Source organism: Gymnodraco acuticeps, unplaced genomic scaffold (assembly GCF_902827175.1).
Source record: "Gymnodraco acuticeps unplaced genomic scaffold, fGymAcu1.1, whole genome shotgun sequence".
Taxonomy (NCBI): Eukaryota; Metazoa; Chordata; class Actinopteri; order Perciformes; family Bathydraconidae; genus Gymnodraco; species Gymnodraco acuticeps.
Window position 1 is genome coordinate 253,616 of NW_022990317.1, and position 20,148 is coordinate 273,763.

The following is a 20,148-nucleotide window of genomic DNA, read 5'->3' on the forward strand; positions in this document are numbered from 1 at the left end:
TTGCGTTAATCCTATGCGTTTAGCCGTTTTCGTCCTCGTGTGGCCGGGGTCTAAGTCTGTCATACAGGAAATGACCCTGTAGCACATGGATGTAAAGTTCGATTTGCCAGGGAAGGCTCTACTGTTTGTAGAATAGCTGTGAGAACACATACTTGAATATGAGATCTTTGTTACATAAACGATAATATGATAACAAAGCTGTATTAGGAAGTGGCCGTTAATAATGACAGGGACAGTTTTTAAAGGCTTCCCAAGATACTGTGTGAGTCAGCAAGTAGACAAAAAGCAGACTAATGAGCCGGTGATAGGAATCATAAATGAAGCAGATAAAGCCAATCAGGTGCAAGTACCACACCAGTGCTCCATGAGACCAATACTTTGCTCATTTGAGTTCAGTGGTGAATTGGTTTAAAAACTATAAAACTCTTTGTCTTTTTCATACTCACTATCTCTCGGTTTTTTAGTTATGCAGGAAACTCGAATAAATAGCATTTTCTATGAAAGACTACTAAATCTTTGCAGTGGAATCTAATTTATTTGCTTCTACCAGGCCCGCTACCGCTGTTGTAGATGGAAAAGCAAAACCATTCGGCAATATGTGCTGAAATGCATGAAGATAAATGCAGGATTGGAATTTCTAGTTATTGTTGCAAGTCATGTATCGTCCATAACCATCACCAATCATTGGAATTATTCCTGGAGGGAGGCTTTTCTGTGTGCTATTTGTCTCTGTATTTCATCACCTCTCAGGTACTTCAGGCCAAAACTGATGATATCCAGCCCTGGTTTCACGACTGCCTCATACTCACATATACACAGATACACATGGACACACACAGCTGCTCACACAGACCCCTAATCTTTAATCGCATCATTTATATTCTCACCGACCCCCCCCCCCCCCCCATTGGTCTATGAATATGTCAGAGCTGTGACGTATTGCTGCTGTCTGCTCGGTATTCATGTTGAGCGTGTGATCCGAAAATCAGATAGATCAAGTTTTATGCACAGAGGTGCACATAAATGGAGTCGTCACACTCTGCTAAATACAAATAACGTGAGCTGAGCCAAAATACAAACATCTGCAGTGTCATAAAGTCAATAATATGTAACATTTAGTACAAGCAAATGTCTTGTCCTTATAATCTTCATCAATGTCATTGTCTAATACATAACTAGTGCCTCACCCTCACATGTGTTTTAAACTGAAACTGATATATGTCAGTTTTAAAATCTATTAGTTAATATTAGTTGACATGAACCTAACATACAAACATTTCCAACCACCTATATATTATACCCTATGTATAAGATAATAGACCGTATACTATCCTAGGATAAATAGTGTTTCTTGAGGCTAATACACAATTGAATCTGCCAGTATGTTTTAGAGCAGTTACTTAGAACGCCATCAATATCTGTTAGGTTGACCATGAATTCATGAACAGGAGAACATGCATTATTTGCCGCATGTGATTTTTTTTTTTAAAGGTCTTTAGTCTTTTCCAGGTCTAATAGGTTAACCTTTGTTGAACACATTTAACCAAATTGAACTACTTCCCTTATGGATTTAAGATACATTTTAGATCAATTCAGCAACATTGCATGTCTATTTCCCTGATTGCATCACAACATATTCCTATTTTTCCATAGGTTTTGCTGTTCTGTATGGTCACATTTTCACAGACATAATCACATTTTCTAGTACTATTTAGTGAACCAAACTACAGGTTAATGTCATACTGCTGTGGAATAAAGCACAATTATTTACAATCTAAAGTAACTATTTATAGTTATACATTTTACTGGAGACCCTTGTGTTGATGTGTATTTGAAAATTGAAGTAATCATTCAAATAAAATTATAAATGCATACACAAAGAGAGAGGATTACAATAGTCTGTTCGGACTTTCTATAGTGCTATATAAATGGTAGTATGAATTAAGTTAAATGACATTGGTTTTATCCTTTAAACTAGCTATTGTAGACAGCGTGACAGCCAGGAGCAAAGTAAAGAGCTTTTTTTCTTTTTATTCCAACTGAGTGCCGGGATTTCTAATCTTAGGCTTCTGTTTTATCTTCACTCACTTTACTGCAGGAAAGAGTCAGTGACACACACCGAGGCTTCTACTTCACTTTACATCCTCCTCTCTGTATTATAGCTCTAACTGACTGAACAGGTATTTAAATGTCACTGGAGCTTTCATGAGATAATAGAAAAAGTCGTTTTTTCTTTTCCCTTTGAAAGCCCACCATTTCTTTAACTTATAAGGAAACCTGAGGAATTAATATTTAAAATCCCCCAAAACAAAGCACTTGTCCTTTATTTCCTAATAAGAACTTTTTTGTCAAATACTGGCTGGGCAAAGTTACCCAATTACACCCAATGTGATCAAAGTGCTTGGGTCAGGCCTATTGCTAAGCTTTCTCATAGACCACCCATCAACAACTGCACACACACACACACACACACACACACACACACACACACACACACACACACACACACACACACACACACACACACACACACACACACCACACACACACACACCCACACACACACACACACACACACACACACACACACACACACTCCTGGGGTCCTGAGCAATAAAGCTGCCATGAAATGACTGCATCCTCTTGTAAAGCTGAAGTTTAAGGGTCAGTTGGGTGCAAATGCTTACAAAAACGTCAGTCGCTGCACCCAGCATGCCGTATGGCGGTGTACCTGCACTGAATACAATGAGATAGACTGAATGGAGTCCTTCCATAGAGTAGTGCAGTAATGAGTCCTACAACCCTGAAATTAGTCAGCATTTTACCACTTCCTGTTGCTGTGTCACACCGTTAACGTTTTTATGAATGTGTTTTTAGTTAGATGACTGAAATACAGTCTGTGGTTCACACAAGCTTAAGAGACATTTTGTTCTACGAAATAAAGACATCATGTCCATAGCTTCTACGTACTGTACATGTGTCTTAAAAATGTAAGGTGCTAACGCCATCTCACTGAACATCAGCAGCCTTTGGTTAAGCATGCAGAACATGAAGTCAGGCAGACCTGATGTAGTTTGTTTGAAGCTGTTAGCGATTGTAGTAACGTTACAAAAATCATAAACGATAGTGTTAATTGTGAAGATTATTCTCCCGGACTAAACGTTTAAATACCACAAGCGTTTGTTTGCCACAGATCTTATTTCTTGCAAATCCAATGATAAATTCCCATGCTTTTTTTTAGAGAGTCCTTGCAATGCTAACTTCAGGATCGGCTATTTCATCACTACACCACTGTCATTAGTTAGATATTTCATGCTATGGCTAGTGTATTTTTAAGGATTAACAAAACCAATAAAACCTGGTCACTTCAAGCCAAATTTGAACAATCCACCTTCAGTCATTAGGACTAGAGTTATCTATAACACATGAGCGAGACGAAGGTTCTGCATTGCGTAAAGATATTTTATTTCCCTTACTTCTCAACAGCTTGAGCGGTGTTATGAAGAGCCCCCAGGAGGAATGTGAGTGTTGTAAATATCTCCAGAAATAAGGGGAAACTCAACCATTAAATGCCTGTTTAACTGAAAAATACCCAAACTTGTCCTCCCACAACTAAATCTGTCCAGCTGGCATCAACATAATTGATTTTAATAATAAGAAGTTTTCCATTTTAGTTTGCACATTTAAAATGACTTTTATAATTATTGCAGCACTTTGTGATGGCTTTCCCAATGTTCCCTTATCCACAGAGGATTTTATATTATGTTACGCCAGCAAAGCTTTGAGTGGCTCAATTGCTTTTATGACTGTTGCAACAGCCATCAATGAGCACAACACTAGACTAGTTTAAATAATTATAATAATCTGAAATGTGGGCAAAAGTCTGCACCTTATGCTTTGATGACTCGATGTACCTGAAAGCTTCAGTTTACTCAAGCTGTGCTGCTGTATTTGCACTACAGTCAATCAAAGCCTGGGGGTGAGGGCTAACTGATTGTTACTTTGTTGTGATTTTTGTTTGCTTTTAGCTTGTACTGCATAACAAACAAGCAACAAAACACAAGTCATACTTCAGAATATAACTTGGGTTTGGAAGTCTTTTAAGAAATCAAACAAGACTAAATATAACCAAGCAACACAGCATGACATAACAAAGTTTGAAGAACTTCAATTTGTACCCGTTTCTATTCCTTTTACAACTGGACGGGGGAAAACATTGTTAGAAGTATATTAAAAGCTGCTTTTCTGCAGTGTTAACAGGATATTGTATTGATATGCTGCAAGTGAGTGTCGCCCTTAAACTGTTTATGATGCATTATCATTCTGCTAATAGCGTTGTGGCTCTTTATTACCTCCTCCAAAGTGATGATGGTTGCGGTTCACTTTGTTGTCTGTCAGCAAGATTACTGTATACTGAGCTCTGAGTACTTTGTCCCATGACTGCTTTGTAGAACTTGATTTCTCTTTCTGTATAGTTAATTACAATACGTCTACTTATATCTAGTGCTTGCTGCATTTGAGAAAGCTGACAATAAGCATTTCCTTTGGTTGAAAGGACTCCCGTAAAAAATAATCTTGTTATTGTACTGGACCAAATGTTATTTTTGGTAAATAACTACTATATCATATCAAAGAATGTTGTCTTGTTGCTTATGTGTGTGAATACCTATTGACATTAGCCTTACAAGAGGTCAGTTATTGAAATGCAAAAATGTTATGTTATGTTTTTACAAAAATCAAAGACTTTGCAATTAGGAGTTCATATTTTACAGAATGTTCAGTATTGCTCTTGCTGCAGAAGCAGAAGCTTTAAATATATTCTTCCTTTTCCCTGAATTATGAAACAAGGTTTTCTCATAATATTCCATCAGCGTATTTTTCCCTATCAAATGTGTGTGAGTTATCAGTGAGGCAAGGTGAGCTGAGGGCCGCTGTGCGCGCTGACTGGAGCCGTATAGATCAGCGGACTCCGAGAGATTATGTCCATTGATCGGACAGGAGTGGTTTGTGGTTTCTATTGACGGCGGCCTCCTGTCTGATGTTGTCTTCTGTGATTTCAGGGGCCGAAGGAGCCGTGTTCAGCAAATCGGTGGAGACGCCACATGTCAGGGCCGAGCCCTTCAAAGAGCTGAGGTGAGTCAGCATCTGTTTTAATCCTGGCACCCATCAAACACATACACAGTCAATCAATACATCTCTATTAGTGTGGAAAGGTCCTGCACCTACAGTACACTGCATAAATACTGCGGTAATTCAATGAAACAATTACACTCACACAATAAATACAAACATACCCAAGCCTCCACAGAGTATAACACTCACGTTATCTCACACCAGCACTGATATATGTCTACATTTGTGTGTGTGATCATAAAAGAGCTGAAACAATTAGTCCATAGATAGAAAATTACATTTAAATATTAGATTTTTAGCTTAAAAAGTAATGTTTCAAAAACATTGAAGATGCTCTGTTTTCTGGATTGATTTGATATTGGATTAATTGAACAAACATCTATATTGATTCTGACTTTTCTATATCCAAAAAAGATTATCAATTTACCCCTTTTAGAAGTGAAAATATATTCATTTGTTCTGGGCATGCCATTTTCGAGCCTGAAAGCTGAAAACAGGCTCAGGGCTTAACAGGTTAACAAAATATCTCGCAGAGGGGCTTTGGGAGTGGCACCTCATTTTCATCTAAAGCAGGGGTGGGGAACCTTTTTCCTCTCAAGGGCCATTTCAATTTTTACAACATCCTCCGAGGGCCGTACAAATTATTGAACTCAACCTCTGCTTAAAAATACTAAAGTCACAGCCCATTCATTTCGCCTTTCTTTCATTCTGTGCAAAGAAAAAGCAACCTCTTAATCCAGATATCTTACCATGACTCGCGCATGCAAAAGAAAATTAAATGTTGAAGTTAAAAGCATCCATCTGGTGCACTTTGAGAGCAAAATGAAGAGATCTATGGATAGATCGCTCAACATCCATATGAAACAGAACTGTAAGCAGATGTTCCTTTCTTTATCAATCACATGTATTTATAAAGCACATTTAAAAACAACCCACGTTGACCAAAGTGCTCATGGATATTTTATAAATCACTCCCCCTTTAAACTGTATTCTTGTTTATTAACAACTTTTATTTTTTATAACTATAATGATCATATCAAGGTGTGCCTTTACCTCACTGAGCTGAGGTTATTTGAGCCTCAGGAGAGAGCTCTCTTCCACCTGGTTCTAGAAAAAGCTCCTTATATTCGTTAGCATAGCTAGCTAACAATCCTCGGTACCGCTCTCTCTCTCTCAAACAAAATTCGCTAGTGCCACCCACACCCACACACACACACACACACACACACACACACACACACACACACACACACACACACACACACACACCACACACACACACACACACACACACACACACACACACACACACACACACACACACACACACACACACACACACACACACACACACACACACACACACACACACACACACACACACAAGCTTGAATGACACACAAAGACCCAGAAGTAGTTACTGTAATGTAGCATATTCTTTTCGATGGTGTTATTGACTGTCTGATCAGTATGATGACAGATGAATATATCCTCTAAAATACAGAAGGAGATATTTTTAAATGACCACTGATTTTGATTGATTATTACTCATTGAGCATTACAGCAGAGGAAGTAAAACGTAAAACATCTGGAAAAAGTAGGTGTGAAATCTGCGGATATAGATCAGTCTCTAGTAATCGTTCAGATAATAAAAACACTGCAGGCAGCAAATGAAATGCATTATCATATAAAGGGTTTATATCATACCGCTTACAGCAGGTACAATGATATTTTTATAATGCTTAATATTCCAGTACTAATCACAGAAGCACTACACTTAGATGTCTCTGCCAATATTTAAATTCATGATGCATTGTGAAATGATGATTCATCGATGCTTTGCTAATGACTTAAATATGTTGTGTTGATACATCCTGCGTAAATAAGCCCTTTTTAGTATGATTATGACCAAAGAAAAAGCTAGGCTGTCTCCAAAAAAAAATCATTGAAAGTGTTTGAATGTATTACTAATTTGTCATTTACTTTTTTATCAACTTCTGGTACATTGTATATGCATCATTTTCAGCCCTGAGATATCATTACTTACTCATCTTCCTGGAGGTAGAAAGAACACTTTTCCATTGGCTGTTGCCTCTCCTCTCCAGTAATTTCCATGTATATAAGCCAGAGTCAGTGTTAAGTAATCTTCAGATCAATTGGTCGATCTTTGGCAACAGATGCCTTATCGATCTCCCAAAGATAAGACCAACACATCCGGAAATGAACCGAAGAATTATAAGATGTCAGGGAGGACTAAAGAGAAGCAAGAGCAAGATTTGAATAAAAAAAGAGATGTGGAAATATAAACATTATTAGATAGACAACAAATGATGGGAGGGAAAAGATTACGAGATCAGCAACTGGTTAGACACTAAATCAAAATGGCCTTGGAAAACGGAGCAGCGTATTAGACAAATATATTGTTCTTTGGTGGAGAACAAGCTTATCTTTTGTCAACTAAAAAGGTGTTAATTTTCTCTGCCAAGTGCTCAAAAAAAACATACTTTACAGACTCAGTTTGCCACGGGGAAACAATAACAGCCACCTCTCAAGCCTGAGTGTTTTATCATCACAATGTTTTGGGTTGTTTTTATCATCACAATGTTTTGGGTTGTTTTTATCATCACAATGTTTTGGGTTGATTATGACTCTAAGGCAGAGAGATGTCAATGTGTTCAGCTGCCTGACACACATCAGTCTAATGTAACAGACTCACTGTGTGTGTGTGTGTGGTCTAGCATTACTATACTTGTGGGGACCTAAATCTGTTTACACAGTCACGTGTGGGGACTCGCCTCCCTTATGGGGACAAATTGGAGGTCCCCATGAGGGGAATCATTCATTTTAGGGTGAAGACTTGGTTAGGTTTAGGATTAGGGTAAGGGTTAGGCATGTGTTGGTTCTGGTTAAGGTTAGGATAAGTCTCCAGGAAATGCATGTAAGTCAATGTAATGTCCCCTGAAGTGATGTATACATGGTATGTGTGAGTGTGTGTGTGTGTGTGTGGAGACAACCAACGATGTCGCCTTGGTGTAAATGTCTTGTTTATCATCTTTCCCCTACTTCTGCTGTCAGATGCGATGACAGTCAATCAGAGCAGAGAGAGAGTGAGACAGTGTGACAGTGTGACAGTGGAAAGAGAGACGTTTATCCAGAAAATGATGGAGGAGAGAGAGCTACAGCGCTGCGTGACAGGGAGGGAGTGAGAAGAAAATCCATATTTTTCAGAATACTTATAAGGATATAAATGTTGAACCCATTGACTTTTTCTTCTTAAAATCAATTCCTTACCATGTGTGTGTTTTCACTTACTTTCCCTGTCTCAGGGTTGAGTGGGCGTGTACAGACTTTGCTTGATCTTGATTGACATCTCCCTCACTCTCCTTTTCCCAGCACTCACACCTTCAACCTCGCGGAAATCTAATTAAACAGATTATGGAAACACCTGATAAGTTGTGCAGCACCTTTGAATGCTTGAAAAGACACAGCTGGTGAAAATGTGTTTTTTGTTTTGTTTTACTTTGAACTCAGTCCTTTAGTCAACAGGAAAATACATCACAAAACAGCTGCTGGCCATTCTCTGTCTAAAATGTAACAGCATGTACATTTACCCTATAGCCATCATTAGGCCAACTGTTCCTCTTACAGCCTACCCTACCCCAAGACGTTGGTCCATAACAATGTAGCTCCGAATATAATAGCCAGCTTGTCATGAAAACTGCTGTAGATATTTATTTTCTCAGACAAAACTCATACTTTTGCACAAGAAATATTAACAGGGTGGACCTCTGGACCCGAAAAGCGAAGCCATTGTGGAATTGCCTCAAGAGTGCATTTTTTCCAATGGTCAGCACTTGCAGTAAGTCATACTGTACTCTCAAAGAGAGAATGACTCTATTTCTCAGGTAATTAGTTATCTTGTAAGATTTGATGAAAATGGCCAGCTTATTCTCACTTCTCATACAGTTTTTTAATATATCAGACTAATCACAATTGTTTTTATTCAACGTATTTCAGCTGTATGTTCGCTTGCAGTAGGCTAACAAATTCTAAATCTAATATAACCTTTTCTTTTTAAATGTTTTTAAGAAATGGTGATGGACTCTTTGTTTAAGTCCATTTGGTATCAACCATAGACTGTATATATAAATGGACGTAGGGTCCGTGACGTCACCCATAGGATTCTGCAGAGTTGCTGAGAAGCCTAAAGTAGGCGGTGCCGGCCACTAACGGCTCGACAGTGACGTCAGAGTCCAACTCCTGCCTACTCCAGCCTGATCCAAATAAGGGCAAAGAGGCGGAGCCGAGGCGGGACCTGCTGCCACCGAGCTGGAAGCTCCAGAGCTAGCTGAGGCTACCAAGCTAAGCTAACATGCCCATCTGCACACTGTCGTCGCATTTTACGTTTCTAAGGTAAGCGCACATGAAACTATTCAGCAAAACTATAAATAATAATCTAAGTTATTGAGTTTTTAGCATAATACTTCAGAATCTTAAAATCCCTTAACGTTTGTATGCAATTGTGCTAAATTCAACACTGGAATCAAGCAAATATTAATATGTTTGCATGACATTAGTTATTTATATTTTGCTATCACTTAATTATATGTTTAATACATTTAAGTCAAGCTAAGGTACATGTGATGGTAGCTAGTTAGTGCTCTTACCTGTGAGGCCTCCTCCAAACAGCATAATAACCAGACTGTATCATTAAAGCTAAGTACCAGTTCTAGATCCTTGACTTTAGACAAACAATTCAAAAGACAAAATCAACTAAATGTATTTAAAGACAAATCTGTATTTAAATGTGCCTCTTAACCTGATATATTAGTTATACAGTAATAGTATTGACAATCTAAAAAAACTGAGCAACTCAACTGTTAACTTTATATGTCCTATTGTCTAAAGCATTTATTATTTTCATTTTCCCCCTCTCATATTCAGTGTGGATGGATTGAGACAGCGTGGTGTCCAGAGAGCTGCAGAGACTTCAGGGAGAAACCTCCGTGTGATGGACGTCCTGTCTGTTGGTTTGGAGAGGACTGAGGGTCTTTCCTCAGCGAGGAGGACCAGGCCTGATGGAGGAGCCCATGCTGGGCATAGCCGATACCACCTGCACAGGCCTAGTTGGTCACTTGATTTGACTAAATGTGTTTACTTATACATTTAATAGGTTTACACCTTCTGTCCACATGTGCTTTTTATTTAAAACATTTTTGATTAACTTTTGGTTCACATTTCAATAAATTGAATTTATATTTGCACTCCTTTTGTCCATTATTCTTACTGAAAATGTTAGATTACACATTCACATCTGACTGAAGATTGGCCCCATTTATTTGTGACGTTGCAAACTCCGCGGTACAAGGTACAGGTGATGTGAAGCTCATAAAGCGAGGCAAATAGAAATAATCAGCTGATGGAGTGTAGATGTGGAAATAGGTGCATCAGCTGACTGTGTTTTTCGCCACACTTTATAAGCCTGACAATAACCACAACGTCTCTGAGGTGCAGCGTCACAAACAAATGATGGTCCTGATAGACTACAAAAATATTCGGTGTGCAGATCTTTGTTTTCACAATAAAAGTGTAGTTTATTAGTGAATGTCCTGTACTGGTCTTTTCACGTTCTTCAGCCACAATTAGTCGGTTTCACAAGTGTAATGAAAATCAAATAAATAGTAAGCATTGGTATTACCAATGCTTACTATTTATTTGATACCAATTTGGTAATACAATTAATAAAAACAACAAGGTTTGGGTTCGTTCTTCAGATATGATTGTGACGTTAACGTGTAAGCTCAATAATGAACTCCAGCTCAACCAACCATATTGTAATAGAAGAATAATCATCTTGAAACATGACATTAATAATTGTATTACACACATCTTATTGTGAGGTTGATTTCACATACACTACGTTGCTATTCAACACTACTTTGACGTTAGCTTGTCTACATACTCGAGCATAGCGAATTTAAATTAACCTTATCGATGCATACAGTTATCTACATAATAAAAATATCTCTCTAAGTTACAAGGATGACCTTATTTTACCAACCTCCAACAGAAGCCGTTTGTACTACAGTATTATCCCACTTAACGGTTAACACTTCTCTATTTCGTTTTAACTTGGAGGCTATGATTAGCATCGTTAGCATAGATGTAGCTAGCTACCACTCGCTAACACGCTAACCCAAGCCTTAACATTCATTACGTAGCTGATTAAAATCATAAACACATAAATAAAATACTCGAATTTCACTTACCGCAAAACCACATTCATGCACCGTCTGTTTTAACCGCAGAGCGAGTCACAATAGTCCGATATTAGCATGAAGAACAAACAAACACGGCAGAGTTGAAGTTATGTCCCCCGGATGAACTGAGCAGGCAGAGTCCGTGTAGCATCACGGAGCTGCTAGCAGAGAGACAAGAAGCTAACAGCAGCAGTCACTTGACAGAGCTGTCACTCAATGTGACCACGCCCTAATGTATGCACAACTTTAAGACTGAATATTATTTAAACAGATGAGTTGAGAAAAAATTCACCCCCCAATCAATAGTCATGAAGGGGGAATCTAACTATACAGAGAATATGGTTTTTTGAACCACAATGTAAACATGTTTATTTCTGCTGTAAAGTTGGGCATTTTAACATGGGGGTCTATGGAAGTTGCTCCCTTCTGCAGACTGATCCTACTGGCCACTAGATAAAAATGTTCTTTGAAAAATGGTTACATTGTTTCGATCTGAATTGAATGAGAGTCAGGGAGGGACAGTAGCAGACTGTGAGGTGAGGATAAGAAAATCTAGAAAGAGCAGGAAAATAAATGACAAAAGTACAAAGTGTGAAGATTAAAGAACAAGAGTGAAGGAGAAAGAAAGACACATGGGCAACAATGAAAGAGCTTGAAAGGCATGTTGAAGCATGTATGAAGATGGCAAAAGAGAAAAATTAGAAAAGAGGCCTTTTTTGTCAGAAAGAGAATAAGAATGAAGTATGAAACAAGAAGAAAAAAGAGACAAAGAGGGTAGAGAGATAATACGAAGAAAGAAAAATATAGCTTTGTGTGACAGAGAAGAAATGCTGCAGAGACAGTGGCGGCGCCAGAGTATTTTTGTTGGGTAGTTTATGGTAGGGCTAACCCATACAGTGGTGGGGCTCGAGTCAGTATTTGTAATGTAATTACATACACGCTATATCGCACCCCTTGACACTGAAACGCCACGCGTGAGGCTTTTATTAGTCTCCTTTTATCAGCTAAATTACATCGAGAGCAACATGTGTGAATTAAACAATACAATAGCCTATTCTGTTAATTCCACGTTGTTACAACATGCTACGCAGCGGCACAAACAAGAAAAGTTGGCATATAGAATTGACACGGAGAGGGAGAGAGAGAGAGGGAGGGAGAGAGAGAGAGAGACACAGGTAAACAGAGAGAGACAGACACAGCACACAACAGATGGCCTGTGTGCTGTGTCTCTATTGTCATACAAAACACTTTTTCAAATGACCCATTATTACAAAAATATATTCAAAACTCACGATTGACGTTCTCAAAGCAGCACGATCCGCCGGTTGTTGTGGTTGGAAGCGAAAATGTCAATGACACGCTGGACATCCAGTGCCTTACTCCTCTGCTTATTGATAGCCAGCAGGCCCAGGTTGCTGTTCCGTGCATCACCACTGCTGTTTCTTAAATAATTGTTGATGCGACGGAGACAGGAGAAGCTGCGTTCGCAGCCAGCAGAGGTCACAGGCAGAGTCAGGGAAATGCATATTAGTCTGTGTAAATCCGTAAAGGCATCCTTGTAGGGTCGCATTAAAGCCAGAAATTCCGCTGTGTCCTTCAGTTCATGTCCCTGTTGTTTCTTTCTTTCCAGTAGGCGCTTAACCTGGTGTAGCTCTGGGGTCAGGTTCTCTTCCGTCACTCCATAGAACTTGGCCATGGGTTGCAGACATTTTTTGTCTAAGAAGGATGCATGTTTGGGGCTGAGTGCCGACACTCCGGATAGGACACCACCGGCCTCGGTTGAGAAACGTCTTCTCATTTCAACCACAAGTCTGTCGATTACTGGGTAGAAACACTCTGTGTGCAGTGCATCTAGGGATGTAACTGGTGTGCGTTCGATTTGGGCTTCCACAACAAACTCCTGTAGATGTCGAGGAGGCTGTGCCTGTCTCCTTTCGGGTGTCTCATTGTGATTTACATTGGCTTTGGTGCACAGGTCGCTTGCTCTGTCCCGAATTTCCCTCCATGACTCCTCTGCGCATCTGCCTGTCAGTGTCGCTATGACCGAATCAGCCAAGTCCATTGCGGAGGACAGCTCAAGGCTGGGAGATTGGAGCTGGTCAGACATGAATTTTGTGACACGGAAAAGATCCTCGAAAAGCGTAAGAAGCAAGACAAACTGCTCATCAATTAGTCCACTCACCGCTCTGGCCTCCGTTTTCCTCCGCGCATTGGGCTGAGACATGATCTCTGTAAATGTTGCCTTTACTGCAGGCAGTGATTTGCGGATAGCCACCAGCGCTGTATATTGACATGACCAGCGTGTTTCCGATAGGTTCTTAAGTTCAACTGGTTGTGAAGTTGGCTCCATTTCTCTCTGTTTCTTTATGAAAATATCATGGGCGACTGAGTTGGCGAAGAAGTTGTACAGCATTTGTACAGTTTCAAAAAAGTAGGCTGCTGCTTCAACATTGCGGACCACATCAACCAACACAAGGTTTAATCTGTGTGCATGGCAGTGGATATACAAAGCATTTTGCACCTCCTTTTTAAACTTCTGCTGTACTCCGTTCTTGCATCCCGACATGACAGCAGCCCCATCGTAACACTGTCCAACACACATGTGTGGGTCGATGTTGCATTGGCTGAGCGTCTGTTTGATGGTACTGAGGAGCGAGTCGGCGTCCAGGCCCTCTGTGCGTCTGAAGTGCAGGAATTCTTCACGCACTTGTTCTCCTTTTAGATAACGTACAACGATGGACAGTTGCTTGCTTTTACTGACATCTTTGGTTTCGTCAACCATTTCGAAACATTCAGCTTCCCTAATTTCTGCACTTATTTCACTTCGGACCATATCTGCCATTATCTGGAAAATCTCGTTTTGGATGTCTTGATGTGTGTATTTAGCATTTTGAGGATTGTCGTTCAGTTTCATTGCTACAGTCACGTTAAATTCACCAATTAAGTGTAGCAGCTCTCGGAAGTTTCCCCTATTAACCGAGTTCTCCTCACCCTCCTGCTCCCGGTGACCTCGCTGTGCAATGCCTTGACATGCAGTATAACGTAAGGCCATCACCACGGCCTTCATGTACTCACGGTTTTCTTTCACAAGTTTTAAATGACCTGCATCAATCATGTTTCCCAGTCTTGAGCCATCTTTCGTTGTCTGTTTAAATTCAGCCCATGCCTCCATGGCAAACCTGTGTGCTGCACTCCCGTTGTGTTTTTTGAAAGCTCCTGTTGCATTTTTCCAGTTTTTAAATCCATTGGTAAAGGCAGGCTCGGAATGGAATCGCTTCCCGGCACCCAAAAAATGACGACAGGCAAAGCAAAACACTGAGTCAGTTTCAACTGAATATTCGACCCAGCTGTATGTGTCAAACCAGGCCCCATTAAAATACCGTTGCTGGCTTCTAATCTGTCTTGACGGATACTTTTTTCTAATTGGACGTTTTGGTCCATCTCCGGGTCCTTGGCTAATGTCGCTAGCAGCCTCAGTTCCTTGGCTGATGTCGCTCACGTTAGCGGCTTCCTGCTCCACATTTTCCTCATCTTCGCCACCTCTGGCCTCTCCAATCCCATCGGGTCCCCGCTGGCTGGCATCCTCTTCAGGTGGGTCGTGTGACTCTGGCACCTGTTCGACTTGTTCGACCTCAATGCGAGGGCGTTTAAGAAGAAATCTATCCATCTGATCCGAAATATACAATGAAGCATAGAAGTTCTGCTGTCTGTCTGCAATTTTCTCGGCGCGAGTTTGGGGACTTTTCACTGTGAACGTGACGTAGGCCTATCAGTAATGCATTACGCAGCAACGTTTTGTTACTCTGATTGGCTGTAGGTCTATTCAAATTGCATTCGGAGGCATTTTGATCTGACCACGGCCGCGCTGATATTATAACCATTATAACGCAAGAGAATTTTCACACCTTTAGTGTATAAAACTCCCCCACTACTTAGACTATTCCTTGCACCCCTCTAGCATAAGCCCGAATGGTCTCAACCATATTGCGTCAGTAAAGTGCACTTGTTGTTACAGCAGGATCAGTTTGTGTGTTGTGGATACGACCGGTAGATTTTCGCAATCCGTGTTCTCAACATGCTTACTTTAACATAATGTTTCATGGTCGGGCTAAGGTAGGGTTAAGCCATTTCTTGGTATGGCTATAGCCTACCCCAGCCATACCCTGGCGCCGCCACTGTGCAGAGACGAGCGTGACGGGAATTAGGGGTTGGATAGAGGACTTTGATGACAAATATCTAATTACACTATTTCAGTGGCGGTGCACCGAGATGAACTGTGATTCATCAATCATCGCAGCTTTCCTTTCCAAACCTTCCCTTCGAATAATAAAAAAGCGAAAAAAGTCCTGTCAGTGATGTGCAGATCATTTCTTTGTGTCGCTCCAATGCCCCTCATCATGTGAATGTTCATCTAATATGACAGTCAGAGTCGACGCAATGTGTTTTTTCCCTTTCCCCTTTCCCTGTGTTTATGCATCTTTGGTGACAACTCGCCAATTGACAATGAAATATGGCACAAACTATCCAATTATGTCAGAAAAGGGGAGCGAGCTCGTTGGAGCATGGCTAAAATCTAATCGTACTCTAAACCCCTTGGCAGGTAGCAATTGAGGACTCAAATCCCATTTGGGGATATCATATTAACCCTGATAACACACACACACATCTCCCACCCAGAGCTGTCAGTTTCTTATCAAAACCGTAACTGCCATATCCATCTGCGAGGTAATGTCTTGTCAACAGGATGTGTCCTTGCATCAGACAAACGCCTTTGTGAAAGTTAAATGGCAGCGTGGACGAATTTGCTAGAACCTTGATTTATTTCCCGACCAATTCAGAGCACAGATAAAGGGACGGAAAACTGAAGCAATAACAAGGACAATACTCACAGTAGTGGGACAGGATGAGGAAGGAAAAAAATGCAGTGAGGAGAATCGTGAGGTTCCTTTTTTCTTTTACAAGGTGAATTGAGATGTGAAGAGGCTCACTTCCTGCAGGAGCTGTGCAGCTGCACGTTTTCACATCATGATAGACTCACATTAGACTCACAGAAACTCAATCAGGTGAAGTTTGTCCCCCGGCTCTTTCTGTATGAACGGTTTTCAGTGCCCTGCAATGTTCGCTCTACACATTATGGTGCTGAGATTTAAAGTGCGCTGACGGACGGACATGCACAGCAGGAGGCTGCATTCAATATCATCTGGCACAAGAGGAAAACATTCACATGTTTTTTACAGAGCAGAGCAAACAATCAATCAGTAGGGACACAGTTATTGAATGTATGTTGACCCTGTGGTCCTTTTAAGCCACTATGCACTGAAGAAACTGCAAAGTTGAATTTATTTAAATGTATTATGTCAACAAATTTCACATAATTTGATTAGGTTAGTTTGAAGCAATAAATTGCTTTAAACATAATATTATTACTTGCAACTAACCTACAGTAATACATGTGAAATCTGTTGACATCACATTTAATTAAGCCAATTTCAGTTATTTTTGAGTTGTTTTCTCCAGAAGTTTTTCCTTGTACGATGTGAGGGTCTAAGGACAGAGGGTGTCGTATTGTCATACTGATATTCTGTACAAACTGTGAAGTCCACTGAGACAAATGTAACATTTGTGATATTGGGCTATATAAATAAACATTGATTGATTGATTGATTTCAGTGTATTTTATATCACTCTACATGCTCGCCTCCTAATATAATCAATGTCTATTAGTTTGGCCCTTAAAAAACATACAAACTGTATACATTTGTGTATTAATTTTGTATTTCCTTTAACAGCATATAACATTAAATGTATTTCTATGTATCTCCTAAGTTTGCTCTCAGCAACACCTGTTTCTGTAGCTTATCAACATCACACAGTGCTGCAGAAGAGATTTGTAATCACTAGAAGAAGCCATCTCACTGCAAACCCACCTGAACACTGAAACTATTTTTCTTTTTTGTGTTACTTTTAATATAATGTACTTTATTATTGTTTTAATATTGTCTGCTTATCTGTATTATTGTGTTGCATTGTTGGAGAAGCCTGTGACCTAAGATTTTCAACGACATAATTACTCTGTAGCTATGTTAGTTTGACAATAAAGAACCTTGAACCTTGGTCAGACTTTCATTGAACGTTGCCTTGAGCCCTTTCCTCTCTTTATCCTCATCTCTACCTCTCAGCTCTTGTTTCAACTCTTGCCATCTCCAATATCCTCTGCTCTCACCTCACTCTTGCAGGATCTCCTCTCATCTCCCCTCTCCATTCTCACCCTGCCCTTATTTACCCTCCACCCTCCTCTTCTTCTTCCTGTTCAATTTCCTTCATCTTCCCTTTCATTCCTGTCTCAACGACACCCCTCCACTCCGAGCATATTGGTCTTCTTTCTTCTCCTATCATCCCTCTGCCCTTCATCTTTTATTCTCCTCACGTGCTGTCTTTCTTTTTTGTTTTATTGTGCACCCCTTTTATTCTTCCATATTAATCTCTGAGTCTGAACTTCACTCCTGTCTCTCAGTTCGACCTTGTTATTTGATTTATCATAACATTTAACTGCAAGAGCCATTATACTGTAAGTTAACCAAAAAAGGATTAAATAAAAGGAATTCACAGTAAGAAAACCAACACATTACTTATTACGTTGCATTTAGCTAACGCTTTTATCCAAAGCGACTTACAATAAGTGCATTCGACCAAGAAGATACAAACTTGAAGAAAACAGAATCATATAAGTACATTAGGTTTCCTAGAGCCAAACCATTTCAAGTGATACTCAACAGGCTTTAGATAAGCCAGTCCTTTGTTAGTAAGTGCTTTGTTAGTACAGTATATAAGTGCTTAGTTAGTATCTAAGTGCGTTTTTTAAAATTATTTTCTTTTTTTTATTGCTCGAAGTGGAGTCGAAAAAGATGAGTTTTCAGTCTGCGCCGGAAGGTGTGTAAGCTATCTGCTGTCCTGATGTCAATGGGGAGCTCATTCCACCATTTTGGAGCCAGGATACTAAACCGACGTGTTTTTGCTGATGGGAACTTGGGTCCCCCTCGCAGTGCGGGTGCAGCAAGCTGTTTGGTTGATGCAGAGCGGAGTGCACGTGCTGGGGTGTATGGTTTAACCATGTCCTGGATGTAGGAAGGGCCAGATCCATTCACAGCATGGTACGCAAGTACCAGTGTCTTGGTGTGGTGTGGGAGAATTTAGGAAGGTTGAAGACCAGACGAGCCGCTGCATTCTGGATGAGCTGCAGAGGTCGGATGGCACATGCGGGTAGTGAGAGGACAGAGAGAGTCCAGAGAGGAGAGTTTCTGCAGCAGAGTTTGGAGGCAGGAGTTGGAACGAGTCAGAGGAAGGGAGGGCTGAGAGCACCGATGAGGCAAAGGTAGAGGGGGAGAGGGAACGAAGGTTACGGCGGACAGGTGCAGGATGAGAAGAGATTAGTTTGTTATGTTTGGAAAGGGGTAGAGAGAATGAAATGAAGAAGTGATCGGATGTGTGGAGCGGGTTTACAGAGAGGTTAGAAGTAGAGCAGTTCCTTGAGAATATGAGATCAAGGACATTGCCAGCTTTATGAGTTGGTGGGGATGGAGACAGTGAGAAGGCAAAGGTGGTTAAAAGAGATGTTAGTTCAGATGTCTTCCCTGTCTGGAGGTTGAAGTCTCCAAGAAGTACAGCGAGAGGACCAGTTTCAGGGATGTGTGAGAGGAGATTATCTAATTCCTCCAAGAAGTTCCCCAAGGCGCCTGGTGGACGGTAGAGAACAACAATAGTTAGTTGTATAGGATGGGTTACTGTGACGGCATGGAATTCAAAGGTGGAAGGAGTGAAGTTAGGTAGCTTGGAGAGGGAAAAGCTCCATTTGGGAGAGAGCAGGAGACCAGTGCCACCTCCTCTGCCAGTGGGTCTGGGTGTGTGGGAGAAGGAATATGCTGTGGAGAGAGCTGCTGGGGTGGATGTGTTGGATGGAGTAATCCAGGTCTCAATGAGAGCAAGGAAATCCAGAGACTGCAGGGAGGCGTAGCCAGAGATGAAGTCAGCCTTAGGAACAGCTGACTGGCAGTTCCACAGGCCGCCTGAAACTAGATGTTGGATCTCAGTGGAGCATGTGGGATAGACGAGAACAGGCCGGGTATATCGATCAGGAGATGCACGGGGCCAGTGATAATTGCGAGAGGATACATGAACAGGAATGGAGAATATACACATGTTTTAGCATGAGGGGATAAAAACACCAGCGATACTTAGCTCAGTCAAAGTAGGATTTGCCTCCTCTTTGCCTCCCTTGTGACTCCTGCAGGACACTATTGTCTTTGTCAGTCTTCGTCTGTCTGACACTCCAGGAAAGTGCTGCCTAAAATGGACACCAGTCCTGATTACTGAGTTGTCACAGCTCTGGGGCCAGGCCCCTTTCATTAGTTAACTCTCTGCAGCTGATGGGCAGCAATAGGAAATTGAAACTGGATTAATCCTGAGTTCTTAATGAAACTTTAAGTTTACAATTACATTAAACCCTAGCTAATAAAGTTATGAGGTTAACCCTTAATACAGTTACCCCTAGTCAATAAAGCCCTTAGTTTTTAATGTTTAAATCAAAGTAAACCCTAACAACCAGTTAGTTCTGTTTTAAGGTTTCTGTAAAAATAATTCTCCCAAATTTCTGCCTGAAAATACTTTAGCGGTTTTGAGATTAAAATCACAATTTCAATCAGATCAACTACAGAACATTTATAGCCTACAGAGCACACTGAAACAGAGAAGTCTAAAA

General features: G+C 40.5%; 1 protein-coding gene across 1 annotated transcript in view; it reads left to right on the plus strand.

Moving 5' to 3' along the window:
• sgcd (sarcoglycan, delta (dystrophin-associated glycoprotein)) overlaps positions 1-20,148 on the plus strand; it is a 152,300-nt gene that overhangs the window by 113,655 nt on the left and 18,497 nt on the right. The window contains exon 6 of the mRNA XM_034223062.1: positions 5,061-5,133. Coding sequence (XP_034078953.1) covers positions 5,061-5,133 — 73 coding nt within the window. The remainder of the gene's footprint in view (positions 1-5,060; positions 5,134-20,148) is intronic.